This window comes from Pieris napi, chromosome 6 (genome assembly GCF_905475465.1).
Source record: "Pieris napi chromosome 6, ilPieNapi1.2, whole genome shotgun sequence".
Taxonomy (NCBI): Eukaryota; Metazoa; Arthropoda; class Insecta; order Lepidoptera; family Pieridae; genus Pieris; species Pieris napi.
In genome coordinates, this window is record NC_062239.1 from 10,176,866 (window position 1) to 10,197,604 (window position 20,739).

The 20,739-nt window shown below is 33.3% G+C and overlaps 2 protein-coding genes across 3 annotated transcripts; one reads left to right on the forward strand and one right to left on the reverse strand.

Moving 5' to 3' along the window:
• The first annotated feature begins 158 nt into the window (after window positions 1-158).
• On the forward strand, window positions 159-20,169 carry LOC125050103 (coactosin-like protein). 2 transcript variants are annotated; one of them, XM_047649710.1, is made up of 5 exons: window positions 159-424; window positions 13,487-13,569; window positions 15,639-15,749; window positions 16,160-16,289; window positions 19,503-20,167. In XM_047649710.1, the coding sequence occupies exons 1-5, from the start codon at window positions 371-373 to the stop codon at window positions 19,617-19,619; spliced, it is 495 nt and encodes a 164-aa protein (XP_047505666.1). In that variant the 5' UTR covers window positions 159-370; the 3' UTR covers window positions 19,620-20,167. The 2 variants fall into 2 exon arrangements, with proteins under 2 accessions (XP_047505666.1, XP_047505665.1); XM_047649709.1 differs by lacking the exon at window positions 159-424 and adding an exon at window positions 9,005-9,337 and having other exon boundaries at window positions 19,503-20,169.
• On the reverse strand, window positions 17,476-18,994 carry LOC125050102 (origin recognition complex subunit 5). Its single transcript, XM_047649708.1, has one exon. The coding sequence runs from the start codon at window positions 18,984-18,986 to the stop codon at window positions 17,529-17,531; it is 1,458 nt and encodes a 485-aa protein (XP_047505664.1). The 5' UTR covers window positions 18,987-18,994; the 3' UTR covers window positions 17,476-17,528.
• Window positions 20,170-20,739: the final 570 nt, after the last annotated feature.

The following is a 20,739-nucleotide window of genomic DNA, read 5'->3' on the forward strand; positions in this document are numbered from 1 at the left end:
CATGTACCTAAATATTTGTTTCATTATTCCTTAAAGTTATTTGAAAGTCAAATAATATAATCTTGCGATTAGATAATATCCAAAAGGCTTATGTATTAGTGCATCGAGAATTCGCGCAACCCGTGTGTAGTGTGTAGTTCGCTGCCTTTGTTGGAAGGGAGGCTGTGCGGGCGGCATTTTGTTTAGTACACTCGTATCGGTTGGTAGTTAGCTTCTGTTCGCTTGTACAAATCGAAATTCATGGATGTGAATTATTCAATCTAGTGGAATTTTAACGATTGAGCGACGGCGCGCAGTGTTTTCTAAATTTTTTTACTATACATATCTTCGTGTTTTTAGTGTAAAATTTTAGGTGATAATTATTATTAAAATGTCCGTAGAAGGATTGGAATACGAGAACATCGTTCAAAATGGACCTAAAAAAGTAAGTAGATTAAATATTCTCATGTTTTACTATGTTGTATTTATAAAATTAGAAATAAATAAGCATAAAACCGCCGGCCACGACAAGTTTTAAATAAAATTAAAAATAGATAGAATTTTTTTATACAATTTATTTTTACATAATTTTCATGACTATTTAAAATTAATAGTCAATTAGCAATAATAATGTAATGAATAGAGCTATGTAATTGTTAATTATAAATTTAAAAAATATCTGTCGCTGTATTCTACAACAATAATTGTTAGAGTCATATAAAAAAATAATAGTAAATCAATTATTATTATTATTATATCTTAGTCATAGTGCACGCCTAAGCCAGACGTAAGGGGGGGGGGGGGAAGTGGGCTATACGTCTGGGTGCAGTAGGTATATGCACCAGCCCAATACGATAATGTGATTTCTGTCTACGTTGTGTTTTGAACACTGAAAGCTTTTTGTTAGAGGGGTTAATGACGTACGCGTTGATAAAGGATTCTTTAGGATTATTTTTGGAATTATCATCCTATGAGTAATGGGTTTTTCACGACCATGATATAGTTAAATTCCTGTTTACAAATATTGCGATTTAATTTTTTTAATTACTCCAAATCGTTATATTTTAATACGAAAATTTTACTTATTATTAATATATTTGAGTCTATTTTGTATGTTATCGTAAATATGTTAAATATAAAGTTAAATTTATTAACACTCACGAGGTTCTTGATAGAGCAAGATAGATAGGTAATTGTGCTTCTTAGGGCTTTGGGTGCCATGTAGAAGTGAATACCATGAAGTAGCAATCCCCTAGTTAGGTGCCCAAGTACTTCCAATTGTTGATCTTTAACCGTCGCAAAAACATCACACCTAAAGGCCGATTTACATTATCTTAGTGTTTAGGAGAGTGCTTTAGGATAGTACTTTAGTTGAAACATGTAAACGCTACTTGCTTTAGTAAAGGCCACGCTAAAGAACTTGCCTTTCAAGTTGTACTAAAGCACTCTCCTAAACACTAAGATAATGTTAATCGGCCTTAAAATCCCCCTTAACCTTTATCGAATGAGATTTTTCGATAAAGATTTGTACAAAGTAATTATAGTTAATCCACAACTGTTGAGTTATTAACTATAAATCCTAGCTTGTACCTACTCGCGAATCCGTCTGTGTTAGCCTAAGAAAACATAATCTGTCAAATTACCAATATTATTGAGTAATAATAAATCCTTTATGATTTTTGTTTTCTCTTTAAAATTTAAACTTCTGCAAATAAATGAATCCAAGAAAAATATTCATGTGGATAAATAACTTTCGCGTTCCGACTCAGTCACCGTAGAAGCGGTAAAATAAAATGTTTTATTACGATTATGTTATATAATGTTAAATTTCAGTAACTTTTGGCGAAAGTAACCACCGAAGCATATGGCGTTACAGATCTTAATTATTCATCTCGTATTTATTCGTTGCCACAATTGCTCCCATTCAACGAAAATATTTTGGAAAATGATCTTAATTTTTTTTCATTGTCTTCAGCGTGCGACTCATACCTGAGGTCGTAGGTTCGATCCCCGGCTGTGCACCAATGGACTTTCTTTCCATGGGCGCATTTAACTAATACTACTAATATTTAATTTAAATTAAAAAAAGGAATGAACAATTTAAAATACCTAATTTATTTAAAGAAATTATTAAACGTTTGCTCGAACGGTGAAGGAAAACCGTGAGGCAACCGACATGTCTTAGACCCAAAAAGTCGACGGCGTGTGTCAGGCACTGGAGGCTGATCACCTACTTGCCTGTTAGATTTTAAAAAAAAAGATCATGAAACAGATTCAGACCTCTGAGGCCAAGACCTAAACAGGTTGTAGCGCCACTGATTTATTTTTTATAATTTGGTGTTCAATAAAAACTATTTAATTTGTAAATTTAATAACCTCCTAAACTCGCGTTATAGATAATTAATTGAGTCAAGTCAAACATCCCACCATTAAACGAAAGCTTGGGAACTTAAATTAAACAGTTAACCAAAGCTAGAACGGCATGAAAGACAATAGGCGATCAAGATATCAAAATCCGTTACTCTCATTTTACGATATATTCAAATAGACGCTAGCTTAGAACGTATACTTTATTAAATATATATCCGTTTTCTGTAAACTTTACGATTCATACGAATATTAGATAATATAACTTATAAACATATGTACCTATTATTCTATGCAATACAGCGAGGAAATGCTGCCAGCGTTAAAGGTATACTGCCACAGGGACCAAACTTTTTGAATTTGTTTTTATTAATAATTAATTACTTATATTAATATGTAGGTTAAGAAAATTGTCAATACCTGCTGTATATTTGATTGTTCTGAACATTAAATGTTGATTATAATAAGATATGGATATTTTTTTGACATTGTAGATACTATACAATATTATGTAATAAACAGAAATACGTTATCCAGTTTAATCGCAAAAGCCCTCGGTTAGTAAAGCTTTCGTCAATAAAAGACAAGAAATAAAATTAATATCTAAAAAATATATGCACTTTGAGATCATTAATCCTAAGGTCACTGTACCGATAGCGGTTATAAGCTATGTCTATTTTTTATTCGTCTATAGAAGATTAATTTAACATCAAACAATTACTTAATTTAAATATTGAATTATCGCCCACTACAGTTTTTCTAACATTCCTTATAGTGTGTGGAAACGTTGATGGCTTGCATTTTTTTTTTAAATTAACGGCTGTTATCTATACGTGTTACTGAATGACTAGCCATAGACAATACGCTAAGATAATATTATATAGCATCAATAGACTCAGAGACATAGACACCTGTATGTCAAAATAAAAGTAAAAACGTTCTGGATTTCGATTTTTAAAATAGCCTTTTCTGTTTCCATGGAAACAAAATCGCGTGCTGGCAAGTGAAAAATGTTTTTTTACTTATAAACGACCTTGACAAACCATAAGGGTGAGTTTTAAATATCTTATTGTCCCATAATTCGTGCAAACCAGTCCTACTTGACCCGCTTCTCCCAATAAGGACAAGAAGGTCTCTTACGCAACATTGCAATACAAGATTATATGACATTTTATTTGACCACGTCTCCGGCCCAGATTTTATTGATATCGTATAAATTGTATTAACACATCTATAACATTTCGTTGAACATATTCTAATTTATAACCAAACCTAATAGTACAATCATAATTTGTATAAAACATGAGTTTGAAACGCTTTATGGAACAAAATATCCATTATTAAAAATCTTGTTTTTTTATACTTAACTCACGTGACACAAAACGATGACAAATTAATGACGTAGCATATCTAAATGAAATAGTTTCGCTTGTCAAATCCAAATACTTTCTTGCAGTTTACTTTCGTCGGAGACAGTTTTTGATCAAAATATAATATACTTATGTGTATTTGTGTAATTTAAGAATGACAATTAACACGTCTTGCCAAATAGCCTACTGCGAAATGAGTACAACGCCTACACCTGGACAAGTTTTGATAAAATATTTCCCTATCATATATTTTACGGGTCGTCAACATGTGTCGAACAATGCCAGATCATCTACTTGTATAAAAAATTATCAAGTTCCCGGTATCAGTAATTAGCTGGGTTTCGCAGTTATTTCATCGGGATTCGTAAATAATAAATATGTACTACTATAAGGAATCACCTTTACATCTTAGTCGTTCAACCTTGCCAGAGTGATCATCGGCTTTGGCCATCGGTCCACGTTTCAACGCCCATGTTGCCACGACGCGTCACTTTTGCTGTTTAGTTCAACAATATTAAGACCGAAAGTGCTGAGTAAGAACTAAAATTGTGCTGTCTGGATTATTGCCAGATGTGAATATTTTTAATCCTTAAGGATTGAGTCAGACGGAAACTGTATATTTCGCAAGTCATGTTGCGATTTCACTCTCTCCGACGGAAGGTGCATTCTTTTATTTGTATCGTTCTAATTTTTAAATATTTATAAAAGCCACAGACAAAGCTGTCTTGGGCTGCAACATTTTTTTTGTCACAATAGATACTAGGTATTTTGCTATCATCAACATTGGCATAGCGCACGACTCATTTTAACTGTTCTTTTTTCAAAGCATTATTCACAAGAATGACAAAAGGATTTTTTGTGTCCTGTGTTGGTATTTTCCCGTGCATTTGATTTTCTGTTTTGTCTGTGAAATGTATGCTAGTATTTCAATGGTGCTTTCATTCTGCTAAAAAGTAAAATTAAAAACGAAAATGGACGTTATCTGAAGTAAAACTGCATTGTATTTTTAAACGCTTTTGATCCTCAGAGGATTTCGCCATTTCCTTTTTATATGCGGAATTTTCATGGTCTCGTAGACATAAGGTAGACAATGTCAATTGTCAACACTACCACATAACAACTTAAAGGTTGTTTCGAAACCGTTTTCATAATAGCTAAGTAAATATGAGATAAGTACTTTATTACTTTGAAAATACAATATGTTTAATGTTTCATTACTATTCAGAGAGAAAGTGCCGCCAGCAATAGGATTTAGGGGATGCTCTGTCCAGTATCAGTGATCAACATTATTTTTATATAAGATGATGTATTTAGCAGTTTTATATATGTATCGATAATATGTTATTTTCAATATATATTTAGATGTTGTGAAAGTGATCTATGTTCTTTTGCCCTATTTTTCAATTTTCCGCAAAAAAGAATTTTAATTTGTGCATGTGGATGCAAGATGACATTTAGCCGTTACTTGTCACACTCCTTGACTGAAGTATCCTCTCGTTTGACTCAGCTAAGGGAGACTTAATCCTAGCCCTTTGTGCACACACTCAGCTTACTTATTTTAAGAATGGTGTATGGGGACAAAGGATGTTTGATTTATTTACTTACGTTTTGAACTGAATACGTAAAACAAAAGCCGGTTCACAACTTTATAAATAACGCTTTTGCCGGATTAAAAGATTTCTTTTGTGACGTTTTACAAACTGCATAGTCACGGGTCGACGCTACAACGCGCAACGTTAGGATATAATTTTTATATACTCACTACGCTGGCTTCGGGACCCAAAATTTGTCTTGGCTTTCCAAAAGAGAAAACAAATTTTTAAATAATTGTTAATATTCCATATTTGGCGCGAAATTTTGAATATAATTCATTTTAATATAATTCACTATTTTTATAGTAAAGACAAAAGACCAACGATTAATTTTAGTTTATTTAATTGCTTTCGCATCCACCGGATTCATCCATCCAGATTTGCCCCCCAGCGACTTTTTCCTGTTCTTAGACTTCAAGAGAATGCTTGCTGGACAGAAGCTATGCGCTGATGAAGAGGTAATGGACGAACCGAAAGCCTATTTTAAGGCTAAAGACAAATCGTACTATAATAATGGTATGGATTTTTTTTATGACCGCTATTATTGTTGTATCGCTCTCGAAGGCTCTATTTTTCTATGTTAATCTATGAACTTTTCAGCCCACCTATTAGTATTTAATGAAATCTATAGCGAGTTAAAGTTAACATAATAATTTCTTACAATTAGTGTAATGTACTCTGCCCAGCTGGTGCTTATCTAAGGAAAAATATGTAATTTCAATATGTAGGTATTGCATTTTGTACATATATCTTTGACGATCAAAGTGTTTAGATAGTGACAAGTAGATTTATTGTTGGCATTGCATTATCTGTATAACAATAATAATACCTAGAATTACGAACAATGAAGTTTACGAAGCTGAATTGATAAACTATAAATATTTGATATAAATAAACGTTTAATTTCTTACATGGACGACCTTAGAATTACGGGGAATGTTATTTTCTTTTATGAACAACAGAGGGAACCCTCTGTTGTTCATCGATCTCAGGAAATACTGAAAAAATATGTTTGTCCTGGATAGTCTATTTATTAAGAAAGCCTGTATTAAAACATTACGCCTCAACCAAATTAATGATACCAAAGCGCACAGCACATAATAAAACGGGAATGAAAATTACATGAAAAAATTAAAGTAAATGCTGAATTTACAATGCGTTACTTATTGCCATCGGCAGCCATATTGCAAGGTCGACATTCGAGATTCAAAAATAAAGTGTGACGCACGAGGTTAATGACCCCGTTTAGGAGTTTACAGTAAGGATGCAATATCAATCAGAGCAAGTTTAAAGTAATTTATTTGTTTTGTATTATATAGTCTGTGACTGTCATCGCGTTCAACCACTACACACTACTTGGGTCTAATTTTCGACAAAACAATGATGTCGCGACTCGCGAAAATAACTATCCAAAGAAGTAATATTTTCATAAATTTCAACAGTTAATATCAGGCAAGGGTTTTATTATATGTCTTCGGTTACTGTATTAGTATTTTTCTTATTTAAATATTATATGCCATATGCCAAAAAAAATATTTATATTACAGAGCTACTTTCTGACAATTTGCAAGGAAAATTATGTAAAAATACTTAAAAATTACTTATGTAACTAACTCGCCGTGAAGTGCTATTAATGTGAGGTTAAAATTCGGAGCAAGATGCAATGTTGAACGTTAACTCGGAAGAGTTAAGTGTCAAAACGTAGATTTGATATATGGAAGTAAAAGTTAGCGCTAAGTCTTGAATCGTATCCAAGATGAGTCATGTTGGCTTATTTCCACAACATGCAAAAAACAAACAATTATATTTAGATTGATGAAAAAGTGGCATTTCTAAATTGTAAAGCCCAAGATAATTTAATTAAAAACCAATAAAAATGTACCATCAATCATTGCCATATCGGGGGATCTTGTCTATAATCTTAATAGTTCTACATTGTTAACATGAGGTAAAAGTAGAATACTTGTCTAGCTTAAATTAGGCGAAGGTTTTTTAGTCTAGTCTATTATCCATGGTGCTACATTGGTCTACTAATCGATTCAAGGGTATTTAAAAATTCAATATAGACATATAATGTAGCTGTCTTTTACCAATTCATATAGTTTCGGCTGTGTCTCCTTCATCAGCACGAGCTGAACGAACTACGGAATATCCTTTACTCTGCGTACTCTTAAAATATTCGCGATATAACTTCTACCGACATGGGAATTGTCTTTGGTATCAATCGGGAGATCTTCCCCTTTCTTACCTTGGTCTATTAAAAGAAGTACTAATACGATGTAAATAGTGCCATGATAACTAAGGCACTTATCGAAAATCTGTATTACTTGTCAACATACAACAGACATAGTAGTAGTAATACTGGGCCTGAATAAGATACTAACACAAAAAATATTTTTTTTTAAGAAGTTATTTATTAAGAAGAAACACTTTAATAGCAACAAAAGAAGAAATTAAATGTATCCTAAAACAGTTTGACAGAGAAATAATAATTATATACAAACATGACGACAGAAGACAAGACAAGACAATGTTGGCAGTGAACTAGAAATTATTTTGAAACTCAAGAAGGTAGCTCTAGAACTGTTTCTTAATAAATATTCTAAAAGTAGACACATGGCTAAATACACTTGGGTGGGTATAATATACTTGGGTTCCCCTCGTAAATACATTCTTACGCGTCATGCTGGCGGAAGTACTTTCACATACAAAGAAATCTTTGTTTATTGAGATGTATATTGTAATGATGCTGGTTAATGTACATAAATGATATGTGATGCATAAAAACGAAGAAATATTTATTTATTAAATGCAGTTTGATAGTTAATTTATTGCAAAGTTAAGCTAACTATTTATTTGTAGCCGGTATTAAACGTTATTTACTATTTACTTTTACCTATACATTACTCGCGACACCTAAGTCGGAACTGAAACACTGGATTTAACATTATCCGAAAGATTCCCTTAAGTACACAAGTATAAACGCTGATTCTACAAAATGTTGTTATTTTCACGTGATTCAGTTACAACATCCGAATTTATTTCGCATTAATAATTTTAGCAGGAAACGCTTCAATTTAAATTAAAATATATAGGAAAAATCTAATTCATCCTTATTGGAGGTTTATGGGAATTGAACGTTACCTACGTCATTAAAAAAGAGCAAGTTGTCTTGTCTCTACTAAAGTATTGCCCTTGAAATTTTTATTCCCAAACCAATATAGACTAAATATTTTGTCCCCCATGCGACACACAGAACCTAATTGTATTAATAAAGGTTAAGAACCGAAAAGCCATTATAAAATGAAATGGAAAGCTCGAAGGCGTAATCTCAACGATCCGTTTCCTCTTCGAGTATAACGCGTTGATTAGTCATATATAATTCGGGTTAATTCCCACAATTTCCTGTTTTGCTGGTGCCGTGTGACGTCATTATCTATAAGCTCTGGTTCAAGTAAACATCGTTTTAATAGAATTACTATGGCAACAAATGTACTTGGTTTGAACTTTGAATGATAGTTTGAATATTCAGTAATAATAATTCAATAATTATTGACTTGTCAATATAGGGCCAATCTCGTTTCATAGAGCATTCAAAGACAAAAATAGATTTGCATTAAAACTACTTTTAAAAAAGCGAAACATTTCATTTTGCTGTCAACTCGGTGTCATGGACACAACATTACAATAAAAAAATTATGAAATCATAAAATGGGTTCAATGGAGGAACTCCAGATCGATTTGGACAAACTTTCAAACACTCAAAATCATATTTTCAGTAAATTCGACGTTTTGACCCAGAACGTCGATGATATTAAACGGGTCATTTCACAAATTTCTGAGAAACTACTAGTATTAGAAGAGGCAGTATCTGACAGACGAAAATTAAAGAATGATATGACATATATGAAGAATAGAATAGATGAGCTTTACGCGATTGTTAAGGAGGGTAAAGAAGATGTGTCCGTGAAGAGTGAGGATGTGCGAGATGTGGAGTCTTGTCACTCTGGATTTTCCTGCACGTCTAGGGTAAATAGTTTTTTTGGACACACGTCAATCACAAATCACAGTATTTTTCATATAGCAACACTGTATACATTCCATAATTTACCGGCCAAACTGAGCAAGCATGTTTTACCGTTGTTGACATATGAAATGCTGCTAAACAGTAGGGAGTAATGAAAAGATTTACATTATTATAAAGATGCTACAGACCAGTCCTTATCTTGGTCGAGCAATATAAAATAACAAAAATTTGAAATAATGTTAAACAGTACGGAAGAATGCAAAGTATTACATGCTTTATACCTTAATTGCAAGTCCAATGAACGGGCAAAAATGGTTTTACAGATAACAAAATTTTTTTCAGAGAATTTTCAAATGCCTCCTAAGTAATTGACCGGGAACTAGCAAGTAGCTTTTTTTAATCATTGGGTCGGGTTGAGTTCTCTTAGCAGTAAAAACTATTTATTAATTAATTATTTATCATTGCAAGCCGAGTATCCTAAACTTTACTTGAACCAAATTATTGTAATGTACATTATTTATGCGCGTGTAAAACTTTCACATAAACCGTGCGTTCGTTAAATTATTTTTATTTATACGCAGCAGCTCGCGTTGATGTCATAAATATTTCTTGACGCATGTTACTGTGTTTCTAAGGAAATTGATCATTTACGAAAGTACCTCCACTAGGTACTTCATATTTTATTGATGGATAATTTATACCATACGACGTCTTATACAGCCTTTATGCCTACATAAGTTTGATTTCTTTTGATTAAATAAATTGATTTCATTGAGTCACATACAGTCTTGGACAGTAGCACTCGTCATTACGAAGGTCATGTTGGTGGTGCCGCACAGCTTCCTCTGTCCGTGTGTTATGGTAAGACCTGTAAGGGACTTTACTTGATCGGTCAAGCGAGTAGGGGATCGGTCTCGAGGTCTGGTGCTCTCCTCCCCCTTTCTGGATCTCTGGATGTCTCAAAAAACTCCTCGTTGGTAACAAAGTGTCGAAAGGCAATTTTTTTACCCGTCTTAATATGGACACGTTTCTTTCCTTAGCATTGATTGAGTCACAATCTAACTAAAGTAAGACTTATGAGTACTGTACATCTTAACTTGCGAAAAAAAGCTTCTATAATCAAAATACCATTCGCTTTTGCTACAAGTAGTAGTTTCTTAGAACATCATTTGTCAGATGACAACGGTGCTTTCCATAAAAAATTCTCCGAAGCAGTTACGAATAGTATTTCGCATATAATGACCTGGTTTGAAAGAAGCACGATCTATTTAATATTTGAAATATATTCTTTATGGAGTTTTACCTCTTTAAATCCGTTCGAATGATTCATGAATATTGGTTAAAAAGGACTTAATTGCAATCATTGAATGAAGAATGTTTGTATTGCTTTCGCATCAAATTATATTTATTAACTGTGAGAATCTCTCTCTATTTTCTTATATACGTTAAAATTATACCTGCAAAGTGTTATCAAATATATAAATATATATAGTATACAGTACAAATGTGCTAGAATCTATTTAGCGGATCAAGAAAAATGTTCACGCAGTGGAAAAACCATAATTCCCCTTTTCCTGCCCACGGGTTAAGGTGAGAGATGAGAACCGTGTCTTGTTATTACAGTAATGAGTAATGGCGGATAATTAGCTGAGTCTAATTAGTGGCGCCGTCATGAGCACGCAGTGAAAGGTGTCCGAACTGTTCGTAGGTATTCCATGGGTCTTGAGTCTAAAAGCAGCTGGTTAACTTAAGTGTGTTGTTGCTCAACTTGTGCTTCAGCCCTAGTTGGGGCTACAGGTTGGATAGGTTACATTGTCAATGGACATGGACAAACATATCCACAATTACAGCTTCGTGAATTTTCCGCACGGTTCTGCAAATAATTGCAATCCCGACGTAAAACAGACTGTAAGTTTCCGTATCGTTCTGTTTGAGAATTAATTTGACACCTCTTGAGCTACCCAAGAATATGTTACCTTCCTTTACACGAGTATATGTAGCCTAAACAATTTTTTTCTATACGGCCCCTAATAGATTTATTATTATATAGGCCCAGCATCGTCTGATTCGCAATTCATTATGATAACAAGTATATCTGTGTTAAGTATTACGTAACGCATTTTTTAAGATTCTTTACCCCCCCCCCCCCATGTAACGCGCCGTAACGTTTTTCTGTACCAAATAGTAAAACGTTACGTGACCACCCAGTGACTCTTTATACCTAAAAGTTACCATCATGTGCTGTAAAGTACTGGAAAGTCGAAAATAATGTTAAAAAATAACGTTGTTGAACAATAACGCGTAATTCAATCCCCACCCCGCACCGTAACGTTTTAGAAGAGGGGAACCCCCCCCCCCCCTTATCAATTATTTCGTAAAAATAACTACCAAATAGTGAAGTCAACGCGACTAAAAATAGCGCACTTTATAAGTTAAAATAAACAGAAATATGTATGTAACTACTGGACCTCGGTAGGTGACAGTTTTAACCGGATATTAAAATGTAAAGTCAATTTGTGAGGCGACTTCATTTTCGCTCATCCGGGAAATAAAGTCAAAGGGTATATGAAATCCGGTTTCGAATTAAAGGTATATTTATGTTTTGATAAGTAGGTATTGGCAATATTTTGCTTAGTTGGGGGAAGGTTTGCGTATGTATTTATATACCAAGCTAATGTTCTTATTGGTCCGGTGACGCTCTCGCGAGCCCTCTGGCATTGACAGTGTCCATCAGCGGTATCACTTAATATTAGATGAGACTCCTGCCCGATTGCCACCTTTTCGAAAAAAATAACTAAATGCTTGCAAATGGAGAGAGAGCAACTATTTAAAAATGTGACAGATACATGCACGTTTTGCCGACGTCGAATCCAGACTTCTTTTCTCATGCGCAAGCAATGGTGTAAAAAATGTGATTGTAAAATATGCTTCCATAGCAAGTTACTCTAGGAATTAATTAAAGTATGAAAAATCTTAACACGTTTTTGAAATGACTTTTTGTTAGTCCTTGGGCGAACTTTTTAAACTCGTCTGTTGAGTCGTAACTGTCCATATTTAGCTCAGTTACTAAGAGCAACGCGTGCCCTCACGTAGACTTATAAATAGACCATTTATGGATTCGTTCTACTACTAATAAAGCTACCTAATGTATCGATAACTGGAATTACTGTAATATGTTACTTATACCAATACCGACAGGTCTTGATTCCCATATTCATTCCTTTGTTTATTATAGAGCTGAATAATGAAGGGTTGAATAGTAAAAATATAGTAGTAGGTACATTAACCTGTGATCGAGGTGACCAAAGTCCAAAGATTGAGAAAATGTTCCATTCCAACCAATTTCTAAACCTAAGTCTGAGACAAGACAACGCGAGCTGTGGGTGTATTCAGAAACGTGACTTAGCTTATTGCGAATATGAATTTAGTATGGAAACTGCAGATCGCCGTGCGGCGACCGCATATTGCAGTCGTTGTTGACTGCAACATGCGGTTCGTCTATGGCCGGCTTTAGTCTTAATTCCGTACGTCAAAAATTATTTGGACATACGGGAACTCGAACTAAATTTCGTTTCTGAAGTTAGTTCACAATTAGAATGGTAATAATAATGATACCCTAAATGGGTCTTGGACTCAGATTCCATCAGTTTCTTTGATTATTTACATTTTATAGACAAGAAAGTAGTCAGTCTTCTGTGTCTAACACATGTCATCGATTTCTGGGTTTGAAACATGCCGATTTCAATATACTTGCCTTCACCGTAGAAGCAAGTGCTAATTGCGCACAAAGAAAGAAAACTCCTATTGGTGATTTGAATCTTGATTTGAACCCACGGACTCAGGGATGAGGGCACAGTAGGTAGTAGCATGCTTAAGTTACAATACTGCTCTTTTTGTATCTGAATTGAACTCTACCAAATTTACATGCACACAAATTATCTACTATATTCGGCTTTATTCATACTTACTTTCAATGTTCATTCTTTTTACCCCACTTAAGAAGGTATTTACAAAGATCCTGGTAAGTGAAAATTTTCAAATGGAAGAAACCTATTATTAGCGTAGATGATGTAATAAGAATCTTCTTTGCAAGTATGCTCTATACTCAGTCCAAACAAAATATTTTTGTTTTAATTGCGATTAATTTACAGGTTGCCATGACAACCGGTATAGATCGTGACACGATACGGTCTGCCTATGACGACGTGCGATCAGACGGTTCACCTACAGAATGGTAAGACTATATTTATAACACTATGCAGTTTACAAAAAATTATTCTAATAACATGAGAAACTTAGTAATGTAGATGTTTAACTATATTTATTTTTGCTTTTTTATTTATTTATTTATGCTTTATTACCTTATTCACAAACATACACATAACAAAAGTACAAAAAACATGTTACAAAAAGTTATAAGGCAACGGGCGGCCTTATCGCTAACAAGCGATTTCTTCCAGGCAACCCTAATGTGGAATAATGAACAAGAAACACCGACAGAGGGTAGAGAGTACAAGAATTGCAAAAATTATTAAAAAAAAAAAACTCAAAATAACCCGTTACTATATATCTAAGAAAAGTAAAGTCTTAAGGAAAATAACAATAATAATAAATAAAAGTATGTACAGTCAAAACCGTTTATAACGACATCGTTTACAACGACCTATCGGTTATTACAACCAGATTGTATGGTCCCGTCCGAATCCCTAGTAAACTATTCAGTAAAGAAACCGCTTATAACAACATCGGATACAGCGACATATCGCTTACAACGGCGAAAGTTTATCGATATTCATCGGCTATAACGACCAACCGCTTCTTGTCTCAGCAAAACAAAACAATACAAACGATTTTAAATCTTATTTATAAGCATTGAATGAATATTTAGGCATATAAAATTTGTTGCCTTTAACCAACAGTTTGATACTGGTGATACTCATACCTTGAGGAGTATGAAACGTAAAATGCAAAACATATTTGAGACTGGGCTAAAAAAAATCAGACTGACTGATTACTTTTGTACCTAATTATTTCGTAATAAATATTTTTGTTTCTTTTTTGACTCGTTTACATATTATAATATTAACATACCATATTATAACCCATACTTACCTATTCTAGATCGATAACTATGTACATACATATGTACTGTACTTGTGTATATGACATTGCTTATAACGACTATCGGATATAACGTCGGCAACTATACGGTCCCTTCAATGTCGTTATAACCGGTTTTGACTGTATATACAAAAATTTAAAATACAATCAAAAGGTTATCAGAGTCAACAATAATTAATATATAAGCAGAGGCAGCTAATTACGAGGCAGGAAGAAAATGATCAAGAAGAAGCTTTTTGAATAAATTTAAGGACTGAGCCCGTCTAATGTCAATTGGAAGAGAATTCCATAGCAGAATACTTTGCACAGTAAAGGAGGAGTGATAGAATTCAGTTTTATTTATCAACTTGCATACAATTTTAATCGAGTATTTTTAAATTGAAAGTACCATAATACTAAGGCTTATATTCCAATTACCTCGTAATCGATAACTTATCTCGTCTTCAACACGATATGCTAGCGGGCAAATATCATACAAAACTTGTTTTAAACAAAAATTGCCAGCGAAATTTAATTCAATCGACTTCGGGCTCAAGCCTCTATTTCTTTGTTTACTCATTTCCACATTCATAATCTCATAGCTATAATATCATTAGTAACAAGATGTATTTAGTGTTTGCGAATTAAAAAAAACTGCCCACTTCAGATTCCAAGTCAGACATAAAATCGACAGCATATTCCCAAGTAATGATTTATACTTATGGTAGCTGAGTTTGGAATGTATAACATCCCAGGATGTATGGTATGTGCAATGCTGGTTTCAATCATTCAATACAAACAAGTATTTAATGAAAATTAATGAGCGGATCAACGTGTTTACTAACGGACAGTACTACTGACTGAGATTGTTTGCTAACTATTTCTGTACGAGAAAACGCAGTGGCCTTATTTTTGGATTGCCTGAAAATTGTACCTTCAGTGGTTGACATTTCTGTTACGCAGGCCAAATGAAAGCCAAAATTCATATTAATTATGTATTAAATATGATTTCGATACTATTTCTTCGCGAGAAAAAGCAGTGTGTCCTTACTTTTGTATTGCCTGAAAATAGTCCCTAAATTTGGTTGACATTTCAGTTAAGCAAGCGAACCGAAAGCTAAAATTCATATTAATTATGTATACATAATACATTATGTATTGAATATGATTCAGAGGTATTATAAAGGAATTACTTGATTACAGGGCAGTATTCAAATTTGAAGGAGCGCGGATAGTTTGTTCAGCGCGGGGCAGCGACTTCTCAGAGTTCCAGACACAGTTCTCAGATGATGAAAGAGCTTTTGGTTACCTCAGGTAAGATTTAATAAACTTTATGTATAACTAAATTCTTAAATTTGGTAGATTTATTTTGGGAATTGTTTCCTGCTAAGCCTGTCCAACGCTCTAACTGAAAGTGTTCTTGTGCAATAGTAGTTTAATTATAAAGTTGTGTTATGTAGAATTCATTACGACAAGTATCTAAATCAAATGGAAGGGACTAGATGCCCACGACTCAGGGAATCCTAGTGTGGATTCTAGTGCACTTTCTCTTTTGGCTATAAATCCTTTTTATTATGTGTAATAAAGTTCTTTCTTTCTTGTTAATCAAAATGGTTAATGATCAGATTAAATCCATTATTACCACTCACCGTTAGTTTACCTATAGAGCATAGGGTTTAATCGAGATATAAAAGCTAATGAACTAATTGATAAAATCACTGCAGGTTGCAAATGGGAGATGAAATGTCAAAACGCAAGAAATTTATGTTTGTGACGTGGGTTGGGCCTAACGTTTCGGTGATAAATCGAGCAAAGATGTCCACCGATAAAGCCATCATCAAAGATATTATTTCTGTAAGTATTCTTGTATATTAATACACTTGAAGCTGTATTCGTATGTATCCAATATATATAGACGACTCATTGGTCTAGTGATTAGTACCCCTGACTGCGAATCCATGGGTCCCGGGTTCGATCCCCGGCTGAGACGAACATAGATTTGATGAGCATTTGGTGTTGAGCTTAGGTATTGGGTGTTTAAATATGTATTTATATGTCTATCTATCTATAATATACATACATATAATATGTATGTATATCCGTTGCCTAGTACCCATAACACAAGCTTCACCAGCTTAGCATGGGACTAGGTCAATTGGTGTGAATTGTCTTTTAAAAAAAAATAATATGTATGAATCCGTAAGGAGTCTGCTATTGTAACTACATGAGTTATTGTAAATTTACCAAGCATAATATGTTTATATGTGAAATCAATATTATTATATATAGGTAAAAAAGTAGCTTAATTAACTGATAATATATACTGTGTTGGCCTAGTGGCTTCACCGTGCGACTCTCATGCCTGAGGTCGTAGGTTCCATCCTGGCTGTGCATCAATGGACTTTCTATGTGCGCATTTAACATTCGCTTGAATGGTGAAGGAAAACATCGTGAGGAAACCGGCTTGCCTTAGACCCAAAAAGTCAACGGCGTGTGTCAGGCACAGGAGGCTGATCACATACTTGGTTATTAGATAGACAAATGATCATGAAACAGATCCAGAAATCTGAGGCCCAGACCTAAAACGGTTGTAGCGCCACTTATTTTTTTTAGTACATATTTTGTTAATGGAAATGTAAAAAAAGTAAATAATTAAATGCAGCTTAGGAATTTTTATAAATTTATTTAAAACTAATTACTAATAGTATGTTTAAATTACTTAACTAATTTATAATAAGAGGAGACATCACAATTAAAAACATAACACAGTATTTACTATAAAAGTTTTAAAATGATTTAATTGAATGTAGTTAATATGGAAAATCATAAATATTTTCTTTTTTACTTCCAAGTATTGAAGCTAGTAAAACTGGCTTACTTAATAATAAAACATGAGATTTTATAAAAGATATTCAAAGTGCAATGTTATCAAACAAAATAATTTTTGAACAAAGCAATTATTATTATATTATCCTGTAATCATTCAAAAATTGAAAATTGTTGTGAACCAATTATTCAGTGATTAACGTGAATTGAATTATAAAACAGTAAGATTTTATTTATTGTAGAAGAAATAATTACACATGCAGTTTTTTAAATAAAATCATATAAATATTTTCTTACATTAAAGCCAACAGTTTGGGCTACTGCTGATATAAAATCATAGCCCACAATACATTTATACTTGGAAGAATCCAGATCAACCTCTTTGTTTCCAGCAATGAGCTTTAATTCAACAAGTGTTGCAATTTGAGCTAATAAGTTACTTGTTAAACCAATTTTTTCCTCTAAAATTGCATAAAATATTGCTAAAAGGCGATCAAGATTAAAGACTTTTGGACCAAGCTGTGTGTTGAGTTTTTCAGTTATTTTAGCTTTTGCTCGCACTTGTTGGAGTCTTTTTCTTTGTTTTCCATGATTTTTCATAAATAATCGCTTGTCTTCTTTTGGTGGATTGTAGCTAGCTAAGTAAGCTGCAATGAGTAAGAATTTGGCATAATATGGCAATTCAAAGCTTTGGGCAAATGTCTTAGTAGATAAGAGTTGTAAGGTATTTTCATAATCACAATTAGGTTGAATGTCATTCTCTTTATCATTTGATATTTCTGTTGTATTCTGTGTACTTATTCTTAAATATAGCAGTTCTAGGCTTGTTTTTAATATTGGAGCAATATGACGCCAAAGTTTTGATAGATCACTCGCATTTATTTCTTTCTTTATGATTGGCTCACAATATTTAACAAAATTTACTTTCGCCATGTGTTGCAGCTCGATCAGATCACGACACGGTCGGTAGAACACGCTTAAGAATGCATTAAGAAAGTTTGCAAATAACTCTGGCTTTTCAAGTTCTTGATTGATGTCACTGTCTATTTCATAATTATGTTTCAAATAGTAAACAAATGCGTCATGTTTTAGAAGAATTATTTTCAATAGTTCTTCTTTAGTGTAGTTTGGAAAATATAACTGTATTGGCTCCCTGACACCCATTTTAAAATAAAAGTTATCGTAAACAAGTTGACTTATGAAAATAGTACAAATATTAAGACAACACAATTCACGCAGTCTAAGGAAAGCGGATATTATACTATGGTCCATACATCTTAATCTTTCTGCTCTGTCGAATACTAAAACGATTGGATCGTATTTGATTATATCGGATAAACGGTTTAGATTATTAATTAAATCTGATAAAGTATCACACTTTGTGCCTTCGTCTCCTTGTATTCTTAAAATTTCTTCAAACATAATTTTTGCTGAATAACATTCAATACAGTCAATTAAAACGTATTTTAAATTCAAATAGTCTAATACTGTATTTACACACACAGTTTTGCCGGTGGCTAAACTTCCACTTATGAATATCGAGCACGGTAAAGATTCTCCGTTATCGCCTAAAAGTTCAACTAAATCGTTTAGTTGACTTTCTCTACAAGGCACTAGATTGTATAATTCTTCCATATTTATATTATTTTCACAAGAACATAGTAATGAATCAGAAACTATCTTCTCAATTATTGGTAATTGTTGCCGACTGTTGACTTGACTCATGACAGTTGATTTGAAGTTTGAATTATAGACTATAGATACTACAGACTACGAATAATATTAAATTACAGAATAAATTTTCCTTGGCTAACAAAAAGCCTCTGTGCTGTATAAGTTTTACTCTTTCGATTCTAATGTAATCGAGAAACTGAGGATTAATGAATCTGCACTGCATGTTTAGCATCATTAATGAATTTCATGAGAAGCAAACGAGTCATTTATTTTTACACTTCGACATGATTTTTTAAAACATTATTGTATGTGTAGTCAAAATCTCTCGAAGCTGATAGTTTGTTTTTTGATGTTTGGAAAGCAAACTTTATATGTATATTTCATAAAAATATAAGGACCTGCAAATAGCCTTTATCCGTAACATTGTCTAACAAGCATTTGGGTATTTCCCTGAAATATGAAAACTTATACTTATATGCACAAACATTAAATCCGTTCGCGCAAGAATTACGCTAGAGGTTTAGTTTTAACAATAATTAAATTACATAAAAAATAATTTTATTCCAGAATTTTGCTGTAGAGCTGCAATTGGAAAGCCAGGCTGAAATAGACATCGATCAATTTAAAGAAGCCCTGAACAGAGCTGGTGGTGCTAATTATGGCACCGGTGTCAGGGATTTATGAACGAAATAAATCCCTTTAGACTTACCAAAATCGCATGACTGAACTTATTTGAATAAATATACACTTTTTGTAATTTCAATACTGTATTATGACCTTGCATAAAATTAGGTTGTGGTTATATTTAATTAAAAACAAAGACAATATGTCAATAGACATATTGAGGTTTTTAATAAATACATCTCGTACGATTCGATTTAAAACTGTGTATGTGAATTACCTAACGTAATGTTTCTAAAATTTTTAATGAAATTAGTTATTCATAACAGTGTTTCAGTTTATAACAGAGGCGATTATTTTTTTATTTATATAAACATATTTATACTAATATAAAATGTAACCAAATCTGGTATAATTTATCTTGTATTAAAATTTTATTGCCAAAAACTATGTATTTGCCATTTTGCAAGGGAATAATGAATGCATTTATATTTTATCTTTGTTAGTCAAAATTTTTAACAATGATTAACTATGTAATGCTTTTTATATGCATAGGCTGCAATAACTCCGATTTTTATTGAATTGACTGGCAAATAAAAATAAGTAAATGAAAAAAATCTTTTATTTTTGTATCCTAAGTTTTATTTTCTCAAAGAAATAGCGATAAAGTGAACATTTAATATGCAGATTCAAAGAGTATTCTTTAGTCATTTCAACAAAGTTTGCCAGCGCCACTCCGGTCTTGTTCATTTCCAGTTTACAAATTTTTTCATGGTAATAATTTATTTTATCTACAATAGTATTATAAGAGCTATTACGCACTGTCGACTTGTCGCCAGCGACTCGGTCACCTCGGCGACCAAAACATAGGCAACTAGGCAGGAGACCAAGCCGAGCGACAGTATTCCAAGTACATTCGTATATATACGTCCGGTCGTTACGACAGTTGCTCGCAGTGTGAATGCTTCCATTTGAAGCCGTGCTCCTATTGGTCGCCAGCGACCGGCAGTCGCTTGTGTGTCGCCACGACGCGGCGAGTCGCCCAGTCGCTTGGGCGACCGACGACCAAGTGCGTAGACATCTATTTAAACTGTAGAAACTCACAGTCGCCAGCGACCGAGTCGCCGGCGACAAGTCGACAGTGCGTAATAGCTCTTAATGATACTTAGACAATTTGTGCCAT